The 18,761-nt window shown below is 44.2% G+C and overlaps 1 protein-coding gene across 2 annotated transcripts in view; it reads left to right on the forward strand.

Annotated features, from left to right (window-relative positions):
- The first annotated feature begins 518 nt into the window (after positions 1 to 518).
- atp2b1a (ATPase plasma membrane Ca2+ transporting 1a) overlaps positions 519 to 18,761 on the forward strand; it is a 36,059-nt gene continuing 17,816 nt past the window's right edge. For both annotated transcript variants that reach the window (XM_080851588.1, XM_080851589.1), the window contains exons 1-6: positions 519 to 566; positions 9,219 to 9,790; positions 15,702 to 15,899; positions 16,070 to 16,327; positions 16,734 to 16,859; positions 18,047 to 18,187. In XM_080851588.1, coding sequence (XP_080707714.1) covers positions 9,595 to 9,790; positions 15,702 to 15,899; positions 16,070 to 16,327; positions 16,734 to 16,859; positions 18,047 to 18,187 — 919 coding nt within the window. In that variant the 5' untranslated portion in view covers positions 519 to 566; positions 9,219 to 9,594. The remainder of the gene's footprint in view (positions 567 to 9,218; positions 9,791 to 15,701; positions 15,900 to 16,069; positions 16,328 to 16,733; positions 16,860 to 18,046; positions 18,188 to 18,761) is intronic.

Raw genomic sequence — 18,761 nt, forward strand, 5'->3', positions numbered from 1 at the left:
AGAAGAGATCAGACATGAATAGAGAGAATAAAAAACGCTACGTCATGGAAAGAGTGACGTCAGGTTTAATTAGCCGCCGGGGAAGTCTTGTTCCGGACTAAGGGTGGAGTTTATCGGCAGCACACCACGTTGAAACAATCACAAATAAATCAAATGTAAAATATGTATCAAATCATCCGAATGCAAATTGGGGCTTCACTTTACCTCAGCGAATATTATTGCAAAACCACATCTATGCTTGACTCACATAGCTAGAACAAGAGAATCTACATACAGAGCGACTGATATGCGAGTTCAGCCAATCACCAGCAGAACTCAAGACAGACAGCCGCTCTCCTCCAATCTTCGCAGATTTTAGCGTCTACTACACAACGTCCCCTGGGACATGTGATTCACGTCAGGGGGACGGACCCCAGCCTCGTAACGTAAATCACATGTCGTAGACGACGTTGTGTAGGGGGCGGGATTTCTGTGCAGATTGGAGGAGGGAGTCTGTCTGTGGAGAACGAGTGAGGTTGGGAGAAGAACGAGAGTGAGGGGGTTTCAGGGCACCATTCGAGAGCGGAGTGAGTATTGTTCTTCAACAATTTTGCCTGAATGTTTTTTGCTTTTGCCATATAGCACATTCAGTGTCTCCGTGCTTAACCTCGACCTTGCGTAAAGCACCACCTCATTCTGATATGAAATAATTTTCTGTTCACCTCATCGGACGTCAGCAACCCTACGTTAACGTTAGCCAACTTGGCTAACGTTAGTTAATTGCCGTTAGTTCGTATTTCTTTGGTAGCTAAGAAGACGGGCAGGGAAGGTGTGCCTTCCTTTCATATCCAGCTGTAGTGAATGGATTATCATGTCAAGGTAAAACCATACAGATTTGTGTTTTCCCACTACGATAAGCTGCTCTGGACAATAGAGTTTTGTGCACAATGGAAAGTTGCTGGTTGGCTTATGAATATTTTGAAATGTGTTACGTTACACTGCACGCGGTTCAGTTCTGGAAGAGCTTCGTTATCTGAATGTGGAGGTTGACGTTGCCCGTGGAAGGGGAGAAGAAAGTCTGTAGAAGACATATCAACTAGCAAACGCTAAAACCTGCGGTAAAATAGCCAAACGTGAGTATACATGTCTTGTCAGTAGACCCCGAACACTGGAAGGTAGAAAAGGGCAGATAACAGTAAACGTTAGGCAAAATAATGCCAGCGAGCGAATTTAACACAAGATAGCTATCGACGCTAGGCAACCTCAACGGTAACGTATTTTTTGAACCAGCTCGTTAGTTAGAATCGCATTTAGAAGCCAGTGAAGGTCTATGACTAACATAACAGTACGTTAAACTGCCAACCAGGTCGGCGGTGGAATAACTGATAAACTGATAGATGAACTGTAACTGGAGAAGCAGAAACGAAGCTACACATATTTTGTCGCTAGGATAGCTTGATAGGTAAGTAAACGTTACGTTTAAAGTTACGTTAACTTTGTTAGGAGAATGGTTTGACGTTAATGTCAAGTTAACAATAGTTAATCTGGATACGAGAGCAATATGGTTCTGTTTTAAAACAGAACAGAACCATACAGTCGGTGACTGTACCGACCAAAAATGTATCTATATGGATCAAAATTAAGGTGCTTCAAGACCGTTTGGAGTTTATAAAGAAGCCCTTTCATTACGAACATGTTAACGTTAACTTTCATGCATTTAGTTAGCGGACTGACATTTTCTTAGCAGGAACACTTTTTTTTACACAACGCCGAATCAAGCAGTTGACAGGGGACAGTTTGTCTGCGTCGGTTGGTCAGTAAATCGCTCAACTTGTTCCACGGTCACTCTGCTGACATTAACGTTAATTCAGCACCGTAGCTATTAAAAAATATTTAACGTAAGCTTAAATCAATAGATATATATAGATGTAGATATACCACATTCTCTGTTTACCATCAGCATAACGTTTATGAGCGATACAGTTAAGATGTAGGTAAAATTACATTAGAGCTTTATGGATCGACGTCCAGTTTCTGATATTGTGAGTTCACATTAAGTCACTTATCTAGCTATGGGAAGACCTCTCCACATAAACGGGATAACGTTTATGTGCTTCAAACCCACTCATGGTCACTGATATATTAAACTGCTCTAGCTTCCTTGTGTCCATCTAAATTAACTCTGTGGGACAAGCCATTCATTGAAGACATCAGTTCTGGCTGCCGATGTATCTACTAACTTAACATTAGATAGCGTTATCTGCAATGAATGAAACATTAACGCCGGATGTCAGAATTATCTTTTTTACTTTGATAAAAGAGTGGTATTCGTCCTAGTTGTTAGCTGAAAGACGGTCCGGTCACCAGTGCATTTGCTGTTCAGATAAATGTTTTCTGAAGTCCAGCATAATCCATAACGTTACGTACTAACGCGACTAACTGTTTCTGTCATTGAAAGTAGCAAGTGGCTTCCTTAGTGACATTTTTGCGGCATTTCTGACGTCAACCTCAATAACCCGTATCTGTGGTTAAAACTCCAGCTGCAACGAACCGATTTTCATTTTCATCAAACTGAGGTATAGACAGCCTGCGCTAACGGTCAAAGTCTTGAATCATGCGATGACAACATTCTTGACTCCCTGGTTGACTTCATACATAGGGTGCAATCAGTCCAGTAAAGCGTTGTGCAGTTGTTTTAGTGGCTGAAATGTCAGGCAACCATCAGCTTATTTTGTCTACATACCATTAGCCTACAGACAGCAAGAAGCCTACAGCCTCTTGCTGGAAAACGCGTTGTGACATTTTGGTGTTTGTTTGTCTGTCTGTGTGTGTTATGAGGTTTCATGGTACTATGCATGTAGATTCTTGAGAGAAATGTTTATATTTCTATAAATTCAGGCATAGGTTTAATGATTTACTTTATCCATGAAATAAAGTAACCTTTGACTAGGCCTTTGGACTACTGTCGAGGCTGTACAGGAATTAAACTGTACCAGTTTAGAGGACTGCACATTTGGAAAGGAGTGCTTTTTTTGAACTTTCTCGCCTTGCTATAAATTATGGAGCATGGTCTTAAGGATTTGTTTTCCTAATGCTCAGATGGTGAATGCAAATTATTTGCTTTGCACTATACAAGTAGTACTGTGGAAGAGTGGAAGCCATACAATGAAGCATGTTCCTCAAAGGCATAATATGGAAAGTTTGTAATTGAGCCTCCACACAGTTGTATTCGTTTATGTAAGAGGCAACAGAGTCTTTGCCACATTAATCTGAGGTGACATTCAACCCTACATTGGCTATTATGGAATGCTAAATATAGTCTGCTGTACAATTTAGTGCATTTGAATCATGTATTATAGCCATTAACTGCACGTGGAGCATCTTTATGTCTCATTGGATTTATTTCAGAGTTATTGTTGGACTATTGTCAACTAAGTTAACCCTACTAAAACCTACATCAGCCGTTGTCTTCAGTTAAGCATATCTGATTCTGTTGGTTTTATTAATTTTTAAAAAGTGATCACTTTTAAAATAAGGTTACAGAAAGAGGATACTCTCTCATCTGCTAAAGCTGGAATATATGAATAATGGAACAGTCCTTGTTCCCTTTGCAAGCTGCCATGGCATGGAACCTGTCACAAATTCCAGCTAAGTTGTGGGACTGATCTTCAGTAATATTTGACTTTGTATACCACATATGCAGTTACATTTAACAAGTCTACATCATCCTCCTGAGTCCTCTATGACAAGTGCTAGATCCACTCCAATTTGAGATCGAATGAAGTGTGGAAGTGACAGTCGTCTTGTTGTATGTTGCGGCTTAGCATTTTTGCGAGTTACCTTACCAGAGAATGAAGGGGCTTTTGGAAATTTGACAAAATGACGCCTGTGGAAGTTAAATAACTCCTTAAGAGACCCCACAGTCAAATCTCTTCTGTAAAATTCATGTGTATGTTGCCTCTATAGACAACCTGTTATATCTAAAATATGTCTGTTGCTAGCCCTCTGCTATCGGCGAAAAATGCAATGACTACCAAGCAAGTCACGTAGCTAATGCCCTACCATTTTTTTACAAGGTGATCAGAAACTAACCATAGCTAGCTTTACTGATTTTGAAACACAAGTGATCCCACAACAACCACGCAGTGAAGACCTTGATTACTTAAGGATTTGACAACCACAAGCTGTTGCATACAATTAATCAGATGTTTAAGGCGGTAGAGCTATAATGTTAAGTTTCATAAGAAACTGTGTGGTGTGATGTAAGTGTTATCTGTAACCATGGCTACCACTCGAGTCCCACATGCTGCTTGAGGAAAGTGACACGATGTAATCCATCTTTTTTTGTACTTTAGCATATTAGCAGCAACATCTTCATTTTTATGAGAGACGAGACAAGTAACAGTTACAAAAAAAACACTCAACTAGATTTGAATCCATTAATGGTTTACTTAGGTTTTCTAATGGCAATGCTTCACTCAGACCTTGTTTTTGCAGATTTTGCGAATACTCCTACATTTTTCCATAGGGATTTTTTTTGGGAACCAGGAATTGTAACAATGCTAACACTGAAAACTTCAAACTTCCGGTCGACATGTACACTCAATAGACAATAATATGTTTTGGACCATTGTGTGATGAATAGAAAATGGTATTTGGAGGTACACACTTTGCCTCCCATAACAAAAGATCCCCAAGGTCCTCTTTCAGGCTTGGCACATGAAATCGTTGTACTTTCGGGGCATAAACACAAAGAAGGCTCCATCGTTGACCCTTCCTGACGTCAAGAGGATATTTGTACCTGTTTTGATTTTGTGGAACTAGTATCTGACTATGTAGCAAAGTGTCAGTATAAATAGCTATTCTCCTGTTTTAAGCCCTTGTCCTGGATTGAAGTACTCTGGAGAGGTGAGGGGGACGACGTGTGTGAGCCGATGTGTGATGTTGAGAGTTGGCAGGCTGGATGGGATAGAAGTACTCATCCACCAGTGTGAAGTGAGGGCCTGAGAGCACTGAGCTGTGTAGAGCGGTGTGTGGCTGCTTTGTATCCTTCACAATTACATGCCCTGACCCACTTCATTCTATCTGGCAGAGGGGAGGGGAGAGGGAGAGGAGCAGAGCAGAGAAGAGAAGAGAAAAGAAGAGGAGGGGGGCAGTCTGGGGGCCACTAAAAATATACCCAACCCCTGGCAGCTCCTGAGTGGAGGGATCCCTGGAATTGCTGTCCTTGACACACTGCATTGGCACATACAGTAAAGAGGAGGGTCTTTTTAGCAAGCAAGATGACAATTTACTGATTCCTATGCATTGACAGTGAGGCAACATTCTGACAAGTAGCATAAATAAATTCCATCAACTCTGCGCATCATGGGGTATCTTTCAGCCAATGTAGTTTAGTCTTGCCCAAATGAACAGGCTCACTTCAACCTCTCTCTTCAACCTCTCTACACCAGGCCTGGTTCGTTATGCCCCTGCATGGAAAGGGTTAAATCACCTCCTGTCATTAGTCAAGCAGACCATGCCAGCTGTTAGTCCAGAGATCCAATCACAATGATTTTCCACTGTTGTGACATGTGACCTGCGTTGCAACCTGAAACTGTCACTGCGCAGCAAATGTTGGCACTTCCCTCATCTTGGCATTGTGGCTGCTGTGCATGGAGAAGGGGAGCATGAGACGTGTGGACTGGCTAATGGAGTCGGCAGAGCCCCTTTTGTTCTGCAGACAGCTAGCCAAGCGCTTCCCCCAATGCTCCTTACACACCGCCACTGCAATTTTGATTTCAAACCGATGTAGGTGCATGTGTTTTTTTTTTTTTTTTTTTTTTTCATCTTCAGGCCGAGGCCATAGAATGAGTCACAGTGGAAAGGTTTGTAAGGGTTGTACAGGAGTTTCACTTCTGACTGTTTGTGTGCTGAAGTCAAGGACACGTCTTTGGAAGTGCAGGAATTGTGTGACAGCTTGAGAGAAATAATGGTCGTTTAAATTGTAAATCTAAAAATGTAGAGTTTATATGTTCAAACATTAGGCTGAAGCGGAACAGTTCAAGGTCTCAATAGGAATCAAAAATGTTTAGTTGTTTTGAGTGTGTGTGTGTGTGTGTGTGTGTGTGTGTGTGTGTGTGTGTGTGACTTCTTCTTGCTCTTCTATCTCTCTCTCGTGGTCTTCTCTTATTTAGCATATGCACAGACATTGAGGCTGTGAGTAAAACGGACTCCCCAGCTGCTGGTGTCGTGTTAACATTCCCTGTGCAGGAACTGTGTCCTGTCTGCACTGGGTCAGTCCTGGAGGGAGCCATTATGCTGTCACCCCCCCTCCACACACATACACACACACACACACACACACACACACACACACACGTTTGCGCTGCTAGTCCACACTAAAGTCACCCAAAACAGTTGTCTCATTCATTCCCGTTTCGCCAGTTGTAACATACATCTCCATCTAGTTTTCAGTGACACACACCCCTCTTCCGTCTAGCATGTGTGTTCATTATTAATCTGACATGGTATGTTTTGTTGCAACAATTCAAATTAACTGATCAGATTACATCCCCTGTATGGAAGATGGAGTACACAAGAGCCTGCACCATTTAAAGTCAGCAGTTCTTTAAAATACTACATAGAACGTACTCTGAGCCAGCAGTGAGGAGCCACTGATGCCTTAGGACTGGGAAAAGTGGCTCTCCTGGATGCCACAGTTTGTCTTATCAGATGAAATGGATGGCTGTCCTAAAACAATGATTAAGTGAATGAGTTGCTTTCCAAGGAAATGGTACTGATGACTGATGATTTTCTCCAAAAGGTTAATCAGTTGTATCTGATCTAATCACTGCCAGTATTATGTAAATACTGAACATTCAAAGGTCCAAAGTTTTTGGCCTATCCACATATTGTACAGAAAGTGAATGCCATTTGCCGGGAGCTCGTGGTGACTTCCACTGTGGAACTTTGCTCAGCAATGATCATCCCCTCCACTGAATAGTCTAATCTGCTTTAAACAACAACACTCCTGCATCATAAAGACCACCAGAACAGTCAGGCGATATATTTTCAAGGACGCAGCTCACTTGTCACAGATGCGCAACACACCAATCGACTCGACACGGTGCACAGGTAGGAAAAAACATACGGGATGCCGGGGACACACAGGTTTTGACTTATCTGAGCTGTTGTGTCGTTCAACAATCTATTAGCCGCAAGGGCGACTTGATAAAATTATTTGGGCTACACTGTGCCATGTGCCAAGCGTGACAACCTTTCAAACCTCCAACGCGTGACGTAAAACGTTGAAGATGATCACTTTCTGTGTGTCGTTCGGTGAAGAAACTCGTTATAAACTAGATCTGCTGTAACGAAACGTAATGTGTGGACGAACTGAACTGTAAGTACCGTAATGGAGAACGAAAACGCCTCTGGTTAGCATTGTAAGTTTAGGACAAGAAATAAGTAAGGCAGTTAAAACAAATGTCTGCTACCAAAGCGCCCTGATTAGCTAAATAGGTCTTAATTGACTTGACTTGAATGCAACACAAGTAACCTTAGCTACCAACGTAAACGAAAATCTATCAAAAAGAAAGTGGCGAATATTATTTAAAAATCGTTTTTCTAAATGATCAAACAATAACTAAGATCAGAGTATGGGTTTATTATTTTCTTTACAGTACTGGCTGGATAGGTGTAACGTAACCAGGTGAATCCAAGTCATTTGCAAATGAACTTCTCCCGACAAGCACATGGTATAGATGCACTGCAGTGGAAAATGCTCAAATGGATTTAGTTACTTGTAGTGATGGTAGGGAACCTATGCCGTGAAATTTTCCGGCATTTAATTGAAAGTGGTTGGCCAATGCTGTCGTTGAAATGGGTAGAACTGAAATGATTGGCAAGCTAAACTGTAAAGTTATTCTTTGAGTTTATCTGAGCCCCTGATTGCTTTACAGGCAAAGGGGAACCAAACATCTTTTGGAGGGAATATCTCATAATAGCTGCCCAGATTGTTTAAACAAAAACAAACTTGCACCATTTATCTTAAATTAAGTGAATCTAAAGGCATTATTAGACCTAATCCTTGTATTCGATTTTTTTAATTGAAATATTTGTTGTTTGCTATTAGTATTTATTGTTTGTCATTGTTGCCTAGTGCCTCAGAGCACTTTTTATAAATAGATAGATTACTATCCTAAACCGTGATTCTTGCTTCCAAACTAACTGATCTGTTGTTGTGTAGATTTATTTTAGTCATTTACCCTATTACCTTAATTTTTAACATGTTTATTTTACCCATAGGTGATAATTTCCCCTCCCCTTTTCAAAATCTAGCCTACAAGTGAGAGTGTGGCAGAATGGTGCACAATGTGCTTCTTAGGACCTGCTGTGGAGTGGAAGGCAGCCTTGTCTCCACCTGTGCATGTGCTCTCTTTCCCAAGACCGTTCCAATATTGATATTGCATCACCCTCAATAACTGTTTCAGTTCAAGTGGTATTAAAAAGGTTTCAAAACGCCTTAAATTTAACTTGTTTATACCCGTAGGCACCGTGGCCCACTCATTTGTGTACTCATCCTGCACATTTCTCTAGACATGTATACCAATGGCCATGTTGCTGATGCCCTCTCATGATAATAGGGTTGGTTTTGTTGCTGCTCCTCTTTTGATCCAAGCCATTTTCAGTGGTATAGCTTGAGACCATTAGATAAATGTTTAGGCTTTTCTCCCTTCTACTAACTGGCCATATATTGTCCATTTTGTATGTTAGCTGTGCTAGCTTGAGAGGGCAAGGAGACCTCCAGAGTGCCAGGTTGACTTTGTAACTCCTCTCGGGGCATGCCTCACATGCATAAGAGTCAAGATGGCAGAGTGGTTCCCACGCTACTCCTCAAATAAGCCCAGACCCCCTCACCCCAGCCCCCCCACTTACAAACACTAGAAAGGGGGTAGCGTATCATATTGAACCCCAGCCAGTGACCTGGGGATCCTGCCATGCTATTTTAAGAAGTAGTGGCAAGCACTCCCGTTTTATTTGTTTTTGAAGGCCTTAACGAAGGTGTTCCATGTTTCTGCTTTTTTCCCCCCCATTAGGTATCTTCTCTTTTGCAAGTGTTAGTGAGAACTTGCACTGTATTATGTAAATATTCACTGAATAACCTCTCACCCTCTCTCTCTCTCTCTCTCTCTCTGTCTGTCTGTCTGTCTCTCTCTCTCTGTCCTGTCTCTCTCTCTGGTCTGTCCGTCTGGCAGGTCTCTGAGGGCTGTGTTCTCTGGATCTGCGACGCGCTGCTGGACAGGCATGAGCAAGTAGGCATGTGGCGGTCCAAGGGAAATGGCTTCTGAACTGCCCACATCTCAGCGCCTGCTGCACGGCCTCCTCCTCCTCGTCTGAACAGCTACTGCACAGCCGTTTATGGGATCTACTGACTTCCCCTCACTAAGGATTTAATACTCCCCTCCCTTTTTTCCTTTACCCCCTTTTTTAATTTTCCTTTCCCCACCCCTTTCCTCCTTGCCCAGTCCTTTTGCCCTCTGTACTGTCCCACACGGGAGAGGAAAAGGGAGACGGGGACGACATTTCCATCCACGCACGCTTGAAGCGGGGCGCCCAGCCGAGGAGGGCCTGATGGCAAACAACTCGTACAGCGGGGTGAAGAACCCTGGGGCTCAGGCCAACCATGATGCCGCAGACTTTGGGGTCACGCTCAAGGATCTGCGCTCGCTCATGGAACTGCGGGGGGCTGAGGGACTTAACAAAATCCAGGAAAGCTACGGTGGTGTTAACGAACTCTGCTCCAGATTGAAATCGGCGCCCATCGAAGGTAGATATTCTTTTGTCAAATTTGGTTTTGCCCACTATTGAAATTACCACATACTTGCTTTAAAGGCATCGTTTAAAAAGGAAAGTGCACTAAGAATAAGTGCTTGCAGGATGTATAACTGGAAGGATACTCAAGTCAACATTACTGCCTGGATGACTAGCCACACTCCTAGAGCTGATGATGCAATTTAGAGTGGCAAATCGCACTAATCTTGGTCTAACACACTTTTCTTCTCTATAGAGAAGTGAACTTCATATAATGGCTGTTCGTGTTCGTGTGATCTGCTTTATCTCCCCTCAGTGTCTGGCAAGAATTTAGCAATGAAGACCTATGCAATTGTAGTGAAGTAATGTCAACCTACCAGTTATTGTAGGGTTAAGCTTGGACCATCTCTTTTGGGGTTGGAGTATCCCTCCTCCCTCCATATAGCTCTGTCATATACATATAAGGTTATATGTAACAACTGTGTAATGGCTGTGCTCTAACCTAGTTGATTAGGGGTGGGGGTGTGAATGGGAGTGTATTTCCCCAGTGACTGCAGTGCCTCAGCAGGTAGGGGGGAAAGTGCAGCGTCAGTCAGCTTGCAGTGATGGGGTCCATGGTGGAGTTGTTCCCGGGCTCTTTATTGCCTCTTCACAGACATCCAGGCGTAATCGCCGGCGTGACCTTGATTGAACTCGTTGAGGGAAGGGATTTTCACTTTGATCCCAGATTAAAACAGCACCCTGTCCACAGCAGTTCAGCTGGTCTCTCCCTCTGTCCCCTGTCCCCTGCAGAGAGGAATGCAAATAGACACATCGGCTGCAGCTATTCTTATTTTCTTTCCATTGCATTGAAAAGCACCTTTGGGGTAAATGGCTGCAATGCAATCAGAAATGTTGTTTAAGGATTAGTTGTTGCTCCCTGCAACAGGGTACAATACAAGGGCTCTACTCATCAGTCCAAGTGAAACACATAGGATATTATTGGACATAAATTTGTATACTCTAATGCTATGCAAACTATTGTCCGCTGTGTTCTTTACACACTGACTCTCCAGACGGAAGAGACTGTCCGTTGCTCATACCTCAGGCATGGAAACCGCTTGGCTCCTGTGTCGGGTGTCAATTCCTGTCCTGTCCTGCCCTTACATGTCTTTTTATTGTCTGCTGGTGAGAGACACTCACCACACACGTCTAGAATCCCAGTGCGAATGGGTACACACAGGGAGACCAGATGGCAGTATCCACCACAGCTTCTAGGTGGTGAAGTCTGCGTCCATGTTCTGGTTCCTCTGCAAGACTCCCACTGAGTCACTCTCTGCCGTTGTATCGGGGTGATGTGCGGTGATAAGGCTGTAATGGAGTCCTCATGGGTGCCTTCGGCTTGTTACAATAGCCCCCTGGTCGGTGGCCTCGCAGTTATGACATGTATTATAGTTTTAATCAGCTCATTCAGCTTTGGCATAGGAAATTAAGCAGTCATTCAAGATTACCGCAGCTTAGACAATTGAAAAGGGATTTCTAATTAGTAAGTAGGCCCTTTCTCCATTCTAAAGCAAATCCTTTCCTAATCTTTTCAATCACTTCCAGTGTGAAGAATTAGTAGCAGCGCTTCGGGGAGGAATGACGGGGGGAGGGGGGAGGGGTGTAGAAACCTGCTGCTATATATCCACATTATTCCTGAACATAGACATAGGAAGACCTAGAACGTCCAAGTCGGGTTACTTAAAGGTTCCCAGCGAGTTTGCTGAGTTGGGACAAGGAAGTGTTTTGCCCCATTTAAATGAATGTGAGTATGAGACTGAATGCTCTTGTACAATCACTGCATACCTGCTATGCGATCACAACATGCATGTTACTTCAAAAAGGACCACACAATATTTTAAATGACCAACACATGGGGGATTTTATTGATATTGATGTGTGGCTTAGCTTAGCAAGCTTGCTATACGCTAGTAGGCATCCTACGTGTCTAAAAGCACACTAAACAAGCAGTTATTGCTCCTATGTTGCTGAAACCCACTTAATGCTAGCTACCGTCCCTGCAAGACCCAAAGCTCCCTGGCACAGTTGGCCAGGTAGTTTGCTATCCTCTTATGCTGACCTAGGATATTGTAGTTGACTCTTGTTCCCATGCAGCTACTTTGAGTTTGCTCATGACAAAAGTGTTTTAATGACCATCTTTGAATCTACTCGGCCACGGAGAGCAGGGTAACATCGAAATCGGTAAGCTGCTGAAAGGCTTAACCACGTTACATGACTCCACAATTAGATGTAGTTGGTTGGCTTGTTGACTGACGATGACTTTGTCCAATCAGAATCCCAGAAATTAGTATTACATTTTTTATTTTTTACATTTATGAACTACAGCTAACCCAGACCAGTGAATGACGACATTATAGTGAGGATTTGCCGTTCCAGGTCCCTCTATATTCCTAAACCGATAAATTTACCGTTTCCTGTTTGTGGTTGTCAACTTCTGACTATTCTGTTAACCGCTTCTATGTTCACATGTTCACTTAAAAGTATTGCTAAAGTACTATATATAGCCTTGACATGGCAAATGGTATGAAGTTACCCACAATCCTTTTAAAGCTTGCAGAAGAATGTAATGGAACTGTCCCCCTATCCATCAAAAAGTTCATAAATTAAGGATTTTGTGAATACATCCTAGTCTTAGTTCCTCTCTCTCGTGCTGAGATTATTGGAGCATTAGGCTCAGTGTGACAGCCGCACAGCCTGTCTCGGTCTCGGTTTCTCTTCCTTTCTTTCTCGGTCTCTCTCTCTGAAGTTCGAAAAAGGGAGGACAGTGTACCTGTTGTTCACTAATCCCTCCCGACAGTCCACAGAGACAGGCTGAAGTATCCTCTACTCCTCTGCCCCGCACTCCCTTGCTTCATTACGCCGGCCTGGCCTAGCCTGGCCTCTGCAGTGCCCGCCTCAACCCCCTCCTGTGTGTGTGTGTCTGTGTGCGCGCGCGCCTTAACAGAGTGTAGTGTAGTACCAGCAGAAGGGCTCAGCATGTCTGGAGGCTGGTGCAGTCTGATCCCTGGGACTAGCGCCAAATGTAGACCTACAGCAGTGTGAGATGCAGAAAAGCACCCCCACCCCCGCTTTTTTGACTTGCTTTATTGTAGCCAGCACTTTCAGGTGTCCAGTCAAGAGGAAGCAAATCGATACCGTGGCTGGATGATTTTAACTATGTGTACGGGGGAGGCCGTTTGTGTGGAAAAGGTGGCGGTGAAGCACACTTTAAGATGTGAAACTATCCCCGCCTGATGGCGAATGTTTACTCCCCTAACAACAACAGTTGTCTGAAGGGCGAGGAGCTGCATAGAGGGGAGGGGGTGGTGGTGGTGGTGGTGGTGGTGGTGGTGGTGGTGGTGGTGCGTATGAGAAATTAAATGGGTATTAGCTGTCAGCATGTTTTCATTGGATGTGGTGAGAATCAAAGCAAACAGTGCAGGCCTGTGTGGCAGGCAGGAAGCGGAGCCCTCCAATGGAGCTGTCAGCCCTGAGTCATCAGCACCTCATCTCCACACAGACACACTCACAGTCCCTAATCCGCTGTGACACACACACACACACACACACACACACACACACAAACACACACACACAAAAAACACACACACATAGTCACACCAGTCTACAAGCAAGCACACACACATGCTCACTCTTGCTGTCATACATAGTCATACACACACACAATTACACCAGTACACCAATTACACGAGTAAGCACACTAACACATATGTTCACTTTTGCTTTTGTGTGTAGTTGCGCACACACACTCAACACTGAAACCGTGAGGATTTGAGAGAGAGACAGGAGAGAAAAAAACTCTTGCAGAGACTGCTAACACATGGTCACTGACCATGCACCGAGAGGATCAGCTTTGCTTGTGATGGGGGGAGAGAAAAAAATCTCGAGAGCAAACAGTGCAAGCGACGCGATGAGGAAGCCGCCACTCAGCACTTATCAGCTGGCGCAAGTCCGTCTGGATTAATGCGGCCTAATCACATGCCTGTTGGCTCTCTCTGCCTGCTTGTTCCCCACTAACAGAGTCTGATGGTAGTTTTTTTGTTCTTTCTTTGTTTCTTTAGTGTTTTGTTTGCAAGTCCCCCCCTAAAACAAGTAGCGATTTTGTCTGGCCCTGTCAGAGTGGAAGGGTCAGGGGGGCTGCTTTTTCAACCAAGGGTTTGTTGTGCCACGGAGCGCTCACTGGGCTGGACACAGTGGGGGGATGGTTGGGGGACAGTGTGTGATGGCAGGCCACCCTTACAGCTGGCTTGGGCTACCGTGGCCTGGCCTTTGGACAACTCAATGGCACTCTGCCCTGTCCCCGAAACGCTGTCTGTCACTGTGGCTGCTGAGTAGATATGATGTCAGTAACGTGTTGTGCTGAGGCATCATGGCGTGTGTGTGTGTCTGTGAATGTATGTTGGCGGGAGACCAGTGTGGCTACTGCTGACCAAGCTTCAGTGCTTCTCACAGCAGCTAGGCCAACTCAACAATGGACCTTTAAACCAAAGGCCAAACTGACTGTCATATCCCCTCATGTGGTATGGTACAGTAGTCTACCTCAAATGGTGGCTGACTGAACAATGGTCGGACTTTAGTAACCTATAGTCTGGTTAAAATCTTTTTTTATTTTGACAAGATATGTCCTTCATTTCAAATTATTAGTTCTAAAAAGAAGTAACTTATTAAGTTTCCTTATTGTTATTACTTGAAGACCCAGAGTCAGCATTGAGTAGCAGTTCAAGCCACCAGTGCTTGTGGGTTAGCTTATTTTCCATCCAGCCTTTTTTTTCGCCGTCTTTATTTAGGCCTTGTTTGTCTGTGGCCTGTTTGTTACTCTTCTGTGGGGAATAATGCATAGCAACAGTGCAGACTCTTTTGAATGGAAGCACCAGTCATTTGAATGAAGCCGTTGTGCACCACATCCCCCAGCCGTCACAGCATTCATGAATAAAAATGGTCTGTCATTCTGTCTGTGTGTGTGAGTAGTGCAGACAATACCCTTTGTTTCACCCACCTCTCCTCTCCCCCATTGTCCCCCACTGTCTTGTTTGTTCATAATTCACCTGGTCACGGCAGAAGAAAGCCATATTGTTTCAGTGGCCTCACTGCTGCACTGGCCAGTGACAGAGGAAGGATGTGCATTGTCCCAGGCTGCTTAGTGAGCCACGAGCCGTGGACAGAACTGCTGATTCTGGTGCAGGGCAGGCTTGTTGTTTTTGGGAAGCCTTCTTTGCATAAATGCACCCGTGACCTTTTGGGCCCTTTCCCCACTCAACAGCACACTATATACCACTGTCTGTTTCCCATGTAGCAGGAGGGACGGTGGAAGGCATGTCAATGCTACTGCTTGGCCTCTTTACCTGCCTTTTGCGTTTTGCTTCCTCAATTTCTTATCTTATGCTGAGACGCTAAAAGAGCCATTTGAGTTAAAGAATAAGTGAGGCTTCTGTTGTGGAGAGGCTTAGCTACGTTGACTGAATGGTGTTCATCCAGTGACCTTCTCTGACTGCTACCCTCTGCCCTCTAATAACGAGGTAATAGTAGTCAGTATGTTGATGTTTCCAGCTCTGATATAATCCTTCGACTGTAGATGTTCACAGTAGGAACTTGTTTGTCTGTTGTCATCTCACTCTTGAGTTGTGTGGTTCGGCATGTGCTTGAGCAGCCATAAGGTGGGTTTAGGCGTTTGCAGATCACCCCTTCATTCCAACTGAAGTCACAATAGCTGCAGGTCTGACTGTTATCATGCTGCTGGCTTCAGGCCAGTGTGTGTAGCTGTGGAAAGCCACATTACAGCCCCATATCTTTATTTCTAGCAATGGAATGTGTCTGCATCAAACAGTAGAGTACATAGCTGTCACACAATCATGGTAACATTTTTGTTTCTCTCTCTAACCCCACAGGTTTAAGTGGGCAGCCGGCAGACATCGAGAAGAGACAAGAAGTGTTTGGGAAGAACCTTATACCTCCAAAGAAGCCAAAAACATTTCTTCAATTAGTTTGGGAAGCATTACAAGATGTGACGTTGATTATCTTAGAAGTGGCAGCCATAGTTTCATTAGGCCTTTCATTTTATAAACCTCCAGAGGCCGAGGATGTAGGTAAGCACTTGCATCGTCCCTCACAGCCTTTCTGTTCTATTTTTCTCACACATATGTTTGTGTTTTCACCCACTCGCATACACATAGCATACAACACCACTGTAAAGTGATTTTATGATGGGGATACGGATGACATGTATTTTGCTGATCGTACATACTTGCATGTGCAGACTGCGGGAGAGCAGCTGGTGGCGCGGAGGATGAAGGCGAGGCGGAGGCTGGCTGGATCGAGGGCGCTGCCATCCTGCTGTCGGTCGTCTGTGTGGTGCTTGTCACAGCTTTCAATGACTGGAGCAAGGAGAAACAGTTCCGTGGTCTCCAGAACCGCATCGAACAAGAACAGAAGTTCACCGTTGTACGGGGTGGACAGGTCATCCAGATCCCAGTGGCCGATATAGTGGTCGGGGATATAGCACAAATCAAATATGGTGAGGGCAAAGTCCTTATAAACAATGTCGCCAGACAGCTACAAGATCAGACAGATTAAAGGGGAGAAATACATAAATTGGGATGGTTAAACAGACGTTAAAAGAACATCACGTGAATATGCGGTTAAATCTGACACAAACTGCCTTTTTCATCCCCCAACTACTCAATTAAGGCAAAAAATACTTTCATGATTTTTCATGCTTCTAGCTCACTGGGTAGGCAGCGAATTAGTTACAAATCTGCTGTTTCTCCGGTTAATTATTTGTCTCTGGTGACAGCCAGTAGTTTTAACTCCTGAGATTGCATATTAACTCCTATACATTGGCTCATTTTTACGTCTCGTAATGGTTATAGCGTGCTTAGCTTAAATCCGAAATCAAATTGACATGTTGTAATGGTTTCCAGGTGACCTTCTCCCTGCTGACGGCGTCCTCATCCAAGGGAATGATCTGAAGATCGACGAGAGTTCGCTGACAGGAGAGTCTGACCACGTGAAGAAGACGCTACAGAAAGACCCCTTGCTGCTGTCAGGTATCTTGCCCGTCTACCGCCCACCCCACCCCCCTTCCACTTCCTAAACAAAATGGTAAACAACCCTGAGTGTGGCCTTGGCCGGCTGGCTGGCTGCAGGATTCCTGACTGGAGACTCACCACCCTGCTAAAAGGTTTCACCAAACCCAAGCCACTCTGCAGTGCTGCTGCTGCAGTGATGCAGAACCAGGTTGAGGGGGGTGCTGAGGGGAGCCTGAGGCTGCAGAGCACAGAGCTGGGGTTGCTGTTCTGTTTGCTTTTCACCCCTGCGACTTTGGCTGGTGCTTGTCGGCCACTAATCCCATTTTATGAAACAAGTTGATCCTGTGCTGAAATGGCTCTCCTCTGTCTCTTCCCACCCCCCTCATCCTCACTCCTAGAGGAGTGCAGAGGGGATTTAAGCGCTTGTTTGCTTCTCCCAGCCAGTTTGGGCACTCCTCCAACAGAACACAGCCCAGCACCGCACAGCCTGTCTGCTCCTGTGGAAGCATTTTAAAAAGCCCAACACACCCTTACTCTGTATGCTCTCACCCTCCCCCTCTAGCCCCGCACCCAGTCTGTGTAGCGGTGCTTATAAAGCTGCTGGTGCCATGATGAACTATTGGCCCCATACTCACAACTCCAGTAGCCTATGTCTTTTTTGTTCTCTCTCTTTCTTCTGTGTTCTCTCTCACTCTTGTTCTCTCATGCTGTGTCTATCTCTGTGATTTAGTGGTAGGTTCAGGTTAGCCTTCGTATTGCTCTGCCTAACAATAATCCGTTGATTAAAGCCCATATTTATTTGTAGAGCCATCTTTGGCATTGTGCCCTCAACATCATTATTCATGATATTCCCTGCAATGAGGTCAAAATAAGTTAACGTGAGTTTGTACGTAGGTACATACAAACCTTTCAGTCTCAGTACTAAGGGACACACTGAAACCAATATAGAAGATTATGGCCTTTTAGCTAAGGGATGATTACTACTATACCCATTCAATTGTAATAATATACTACAATGACTGCAGATATTATAGGGATTAGGGTTATTCTAGGATGCTGGAGCTCTCGGTATGGGCATTACGGTTTCGACAACGCCAACCTGTATAATGCGTTAATTAAAGCATCAAATTTTAGTAAGGTTGTCCGAGGGGTGTGTGTGTGCAAGATACTCTAACTCAACCTCATCTGGCCATCATCTTCTACAGGGACCCATGTCATGGAGGGCTCTGGAAAAATGCTGGTCACTGCCGTGGGAGTCAACTCCCAAACTGGAATAATCTTCACTCTACTGGGGGCTTCTGAAGACGACGAGGACGAAGACAACAATAAGAAAGAGGAAAAGAAAAGTAGGTCACGCATTGTTTTGGTCCCCTTGCCATTTTTCTTATTTACTCTTGAATGGAAGTTTTTAGCCAAAGGCAGTCAGGTGAGGCCAGGCAGACAGACAGATGTATCTGTGAATACACACACACACACACACACACACACACACACCCACATACACACACACTCAAAACATTCACTGTTAGGAGGTGAGAAAGCCTTGGTGGTAATGAGTCGTTGATTAACCTTATGTGGGGGTCCATGTTTTTTTGAGTTTCAGCTCAGACATCAGAGTTGCTATGTGACCTTGGGGTGAATTGAATGGAGTGATATTGAATCAAAAAGACCCCAAAGTATGAAAGATTTGTCTATAGTTCGTTTAGACGAATGTCATACTGAGGTTAATTACAACTATGTCAAACACAAAATGAAGCTGGAGCTTTAATCAGAACTGCTGATCATTAAAGTTCTCTACAGCAAATATGAAGGGAAGATTCTGCTTGCAGAATTTTTCTTAAGGAAAACATCAATTAGTACACATACGTTTTCAGTATTATGTTAGAACCGATATAAGAAAAGTTCCCCGAAGCCTTCTAA

Source organism: Sprattus sprattus (assembly GCF_963457725.1).
Source record: "Sprattus sprattus genome assembly, chromosome: 14".
Classification (NCBI taxonomy): Eukaryota; Metazoa; Chordata; class Actinopteri; order Clupeiformes; family Clupeidae; genus Sprattus; species Sprattus sprattus.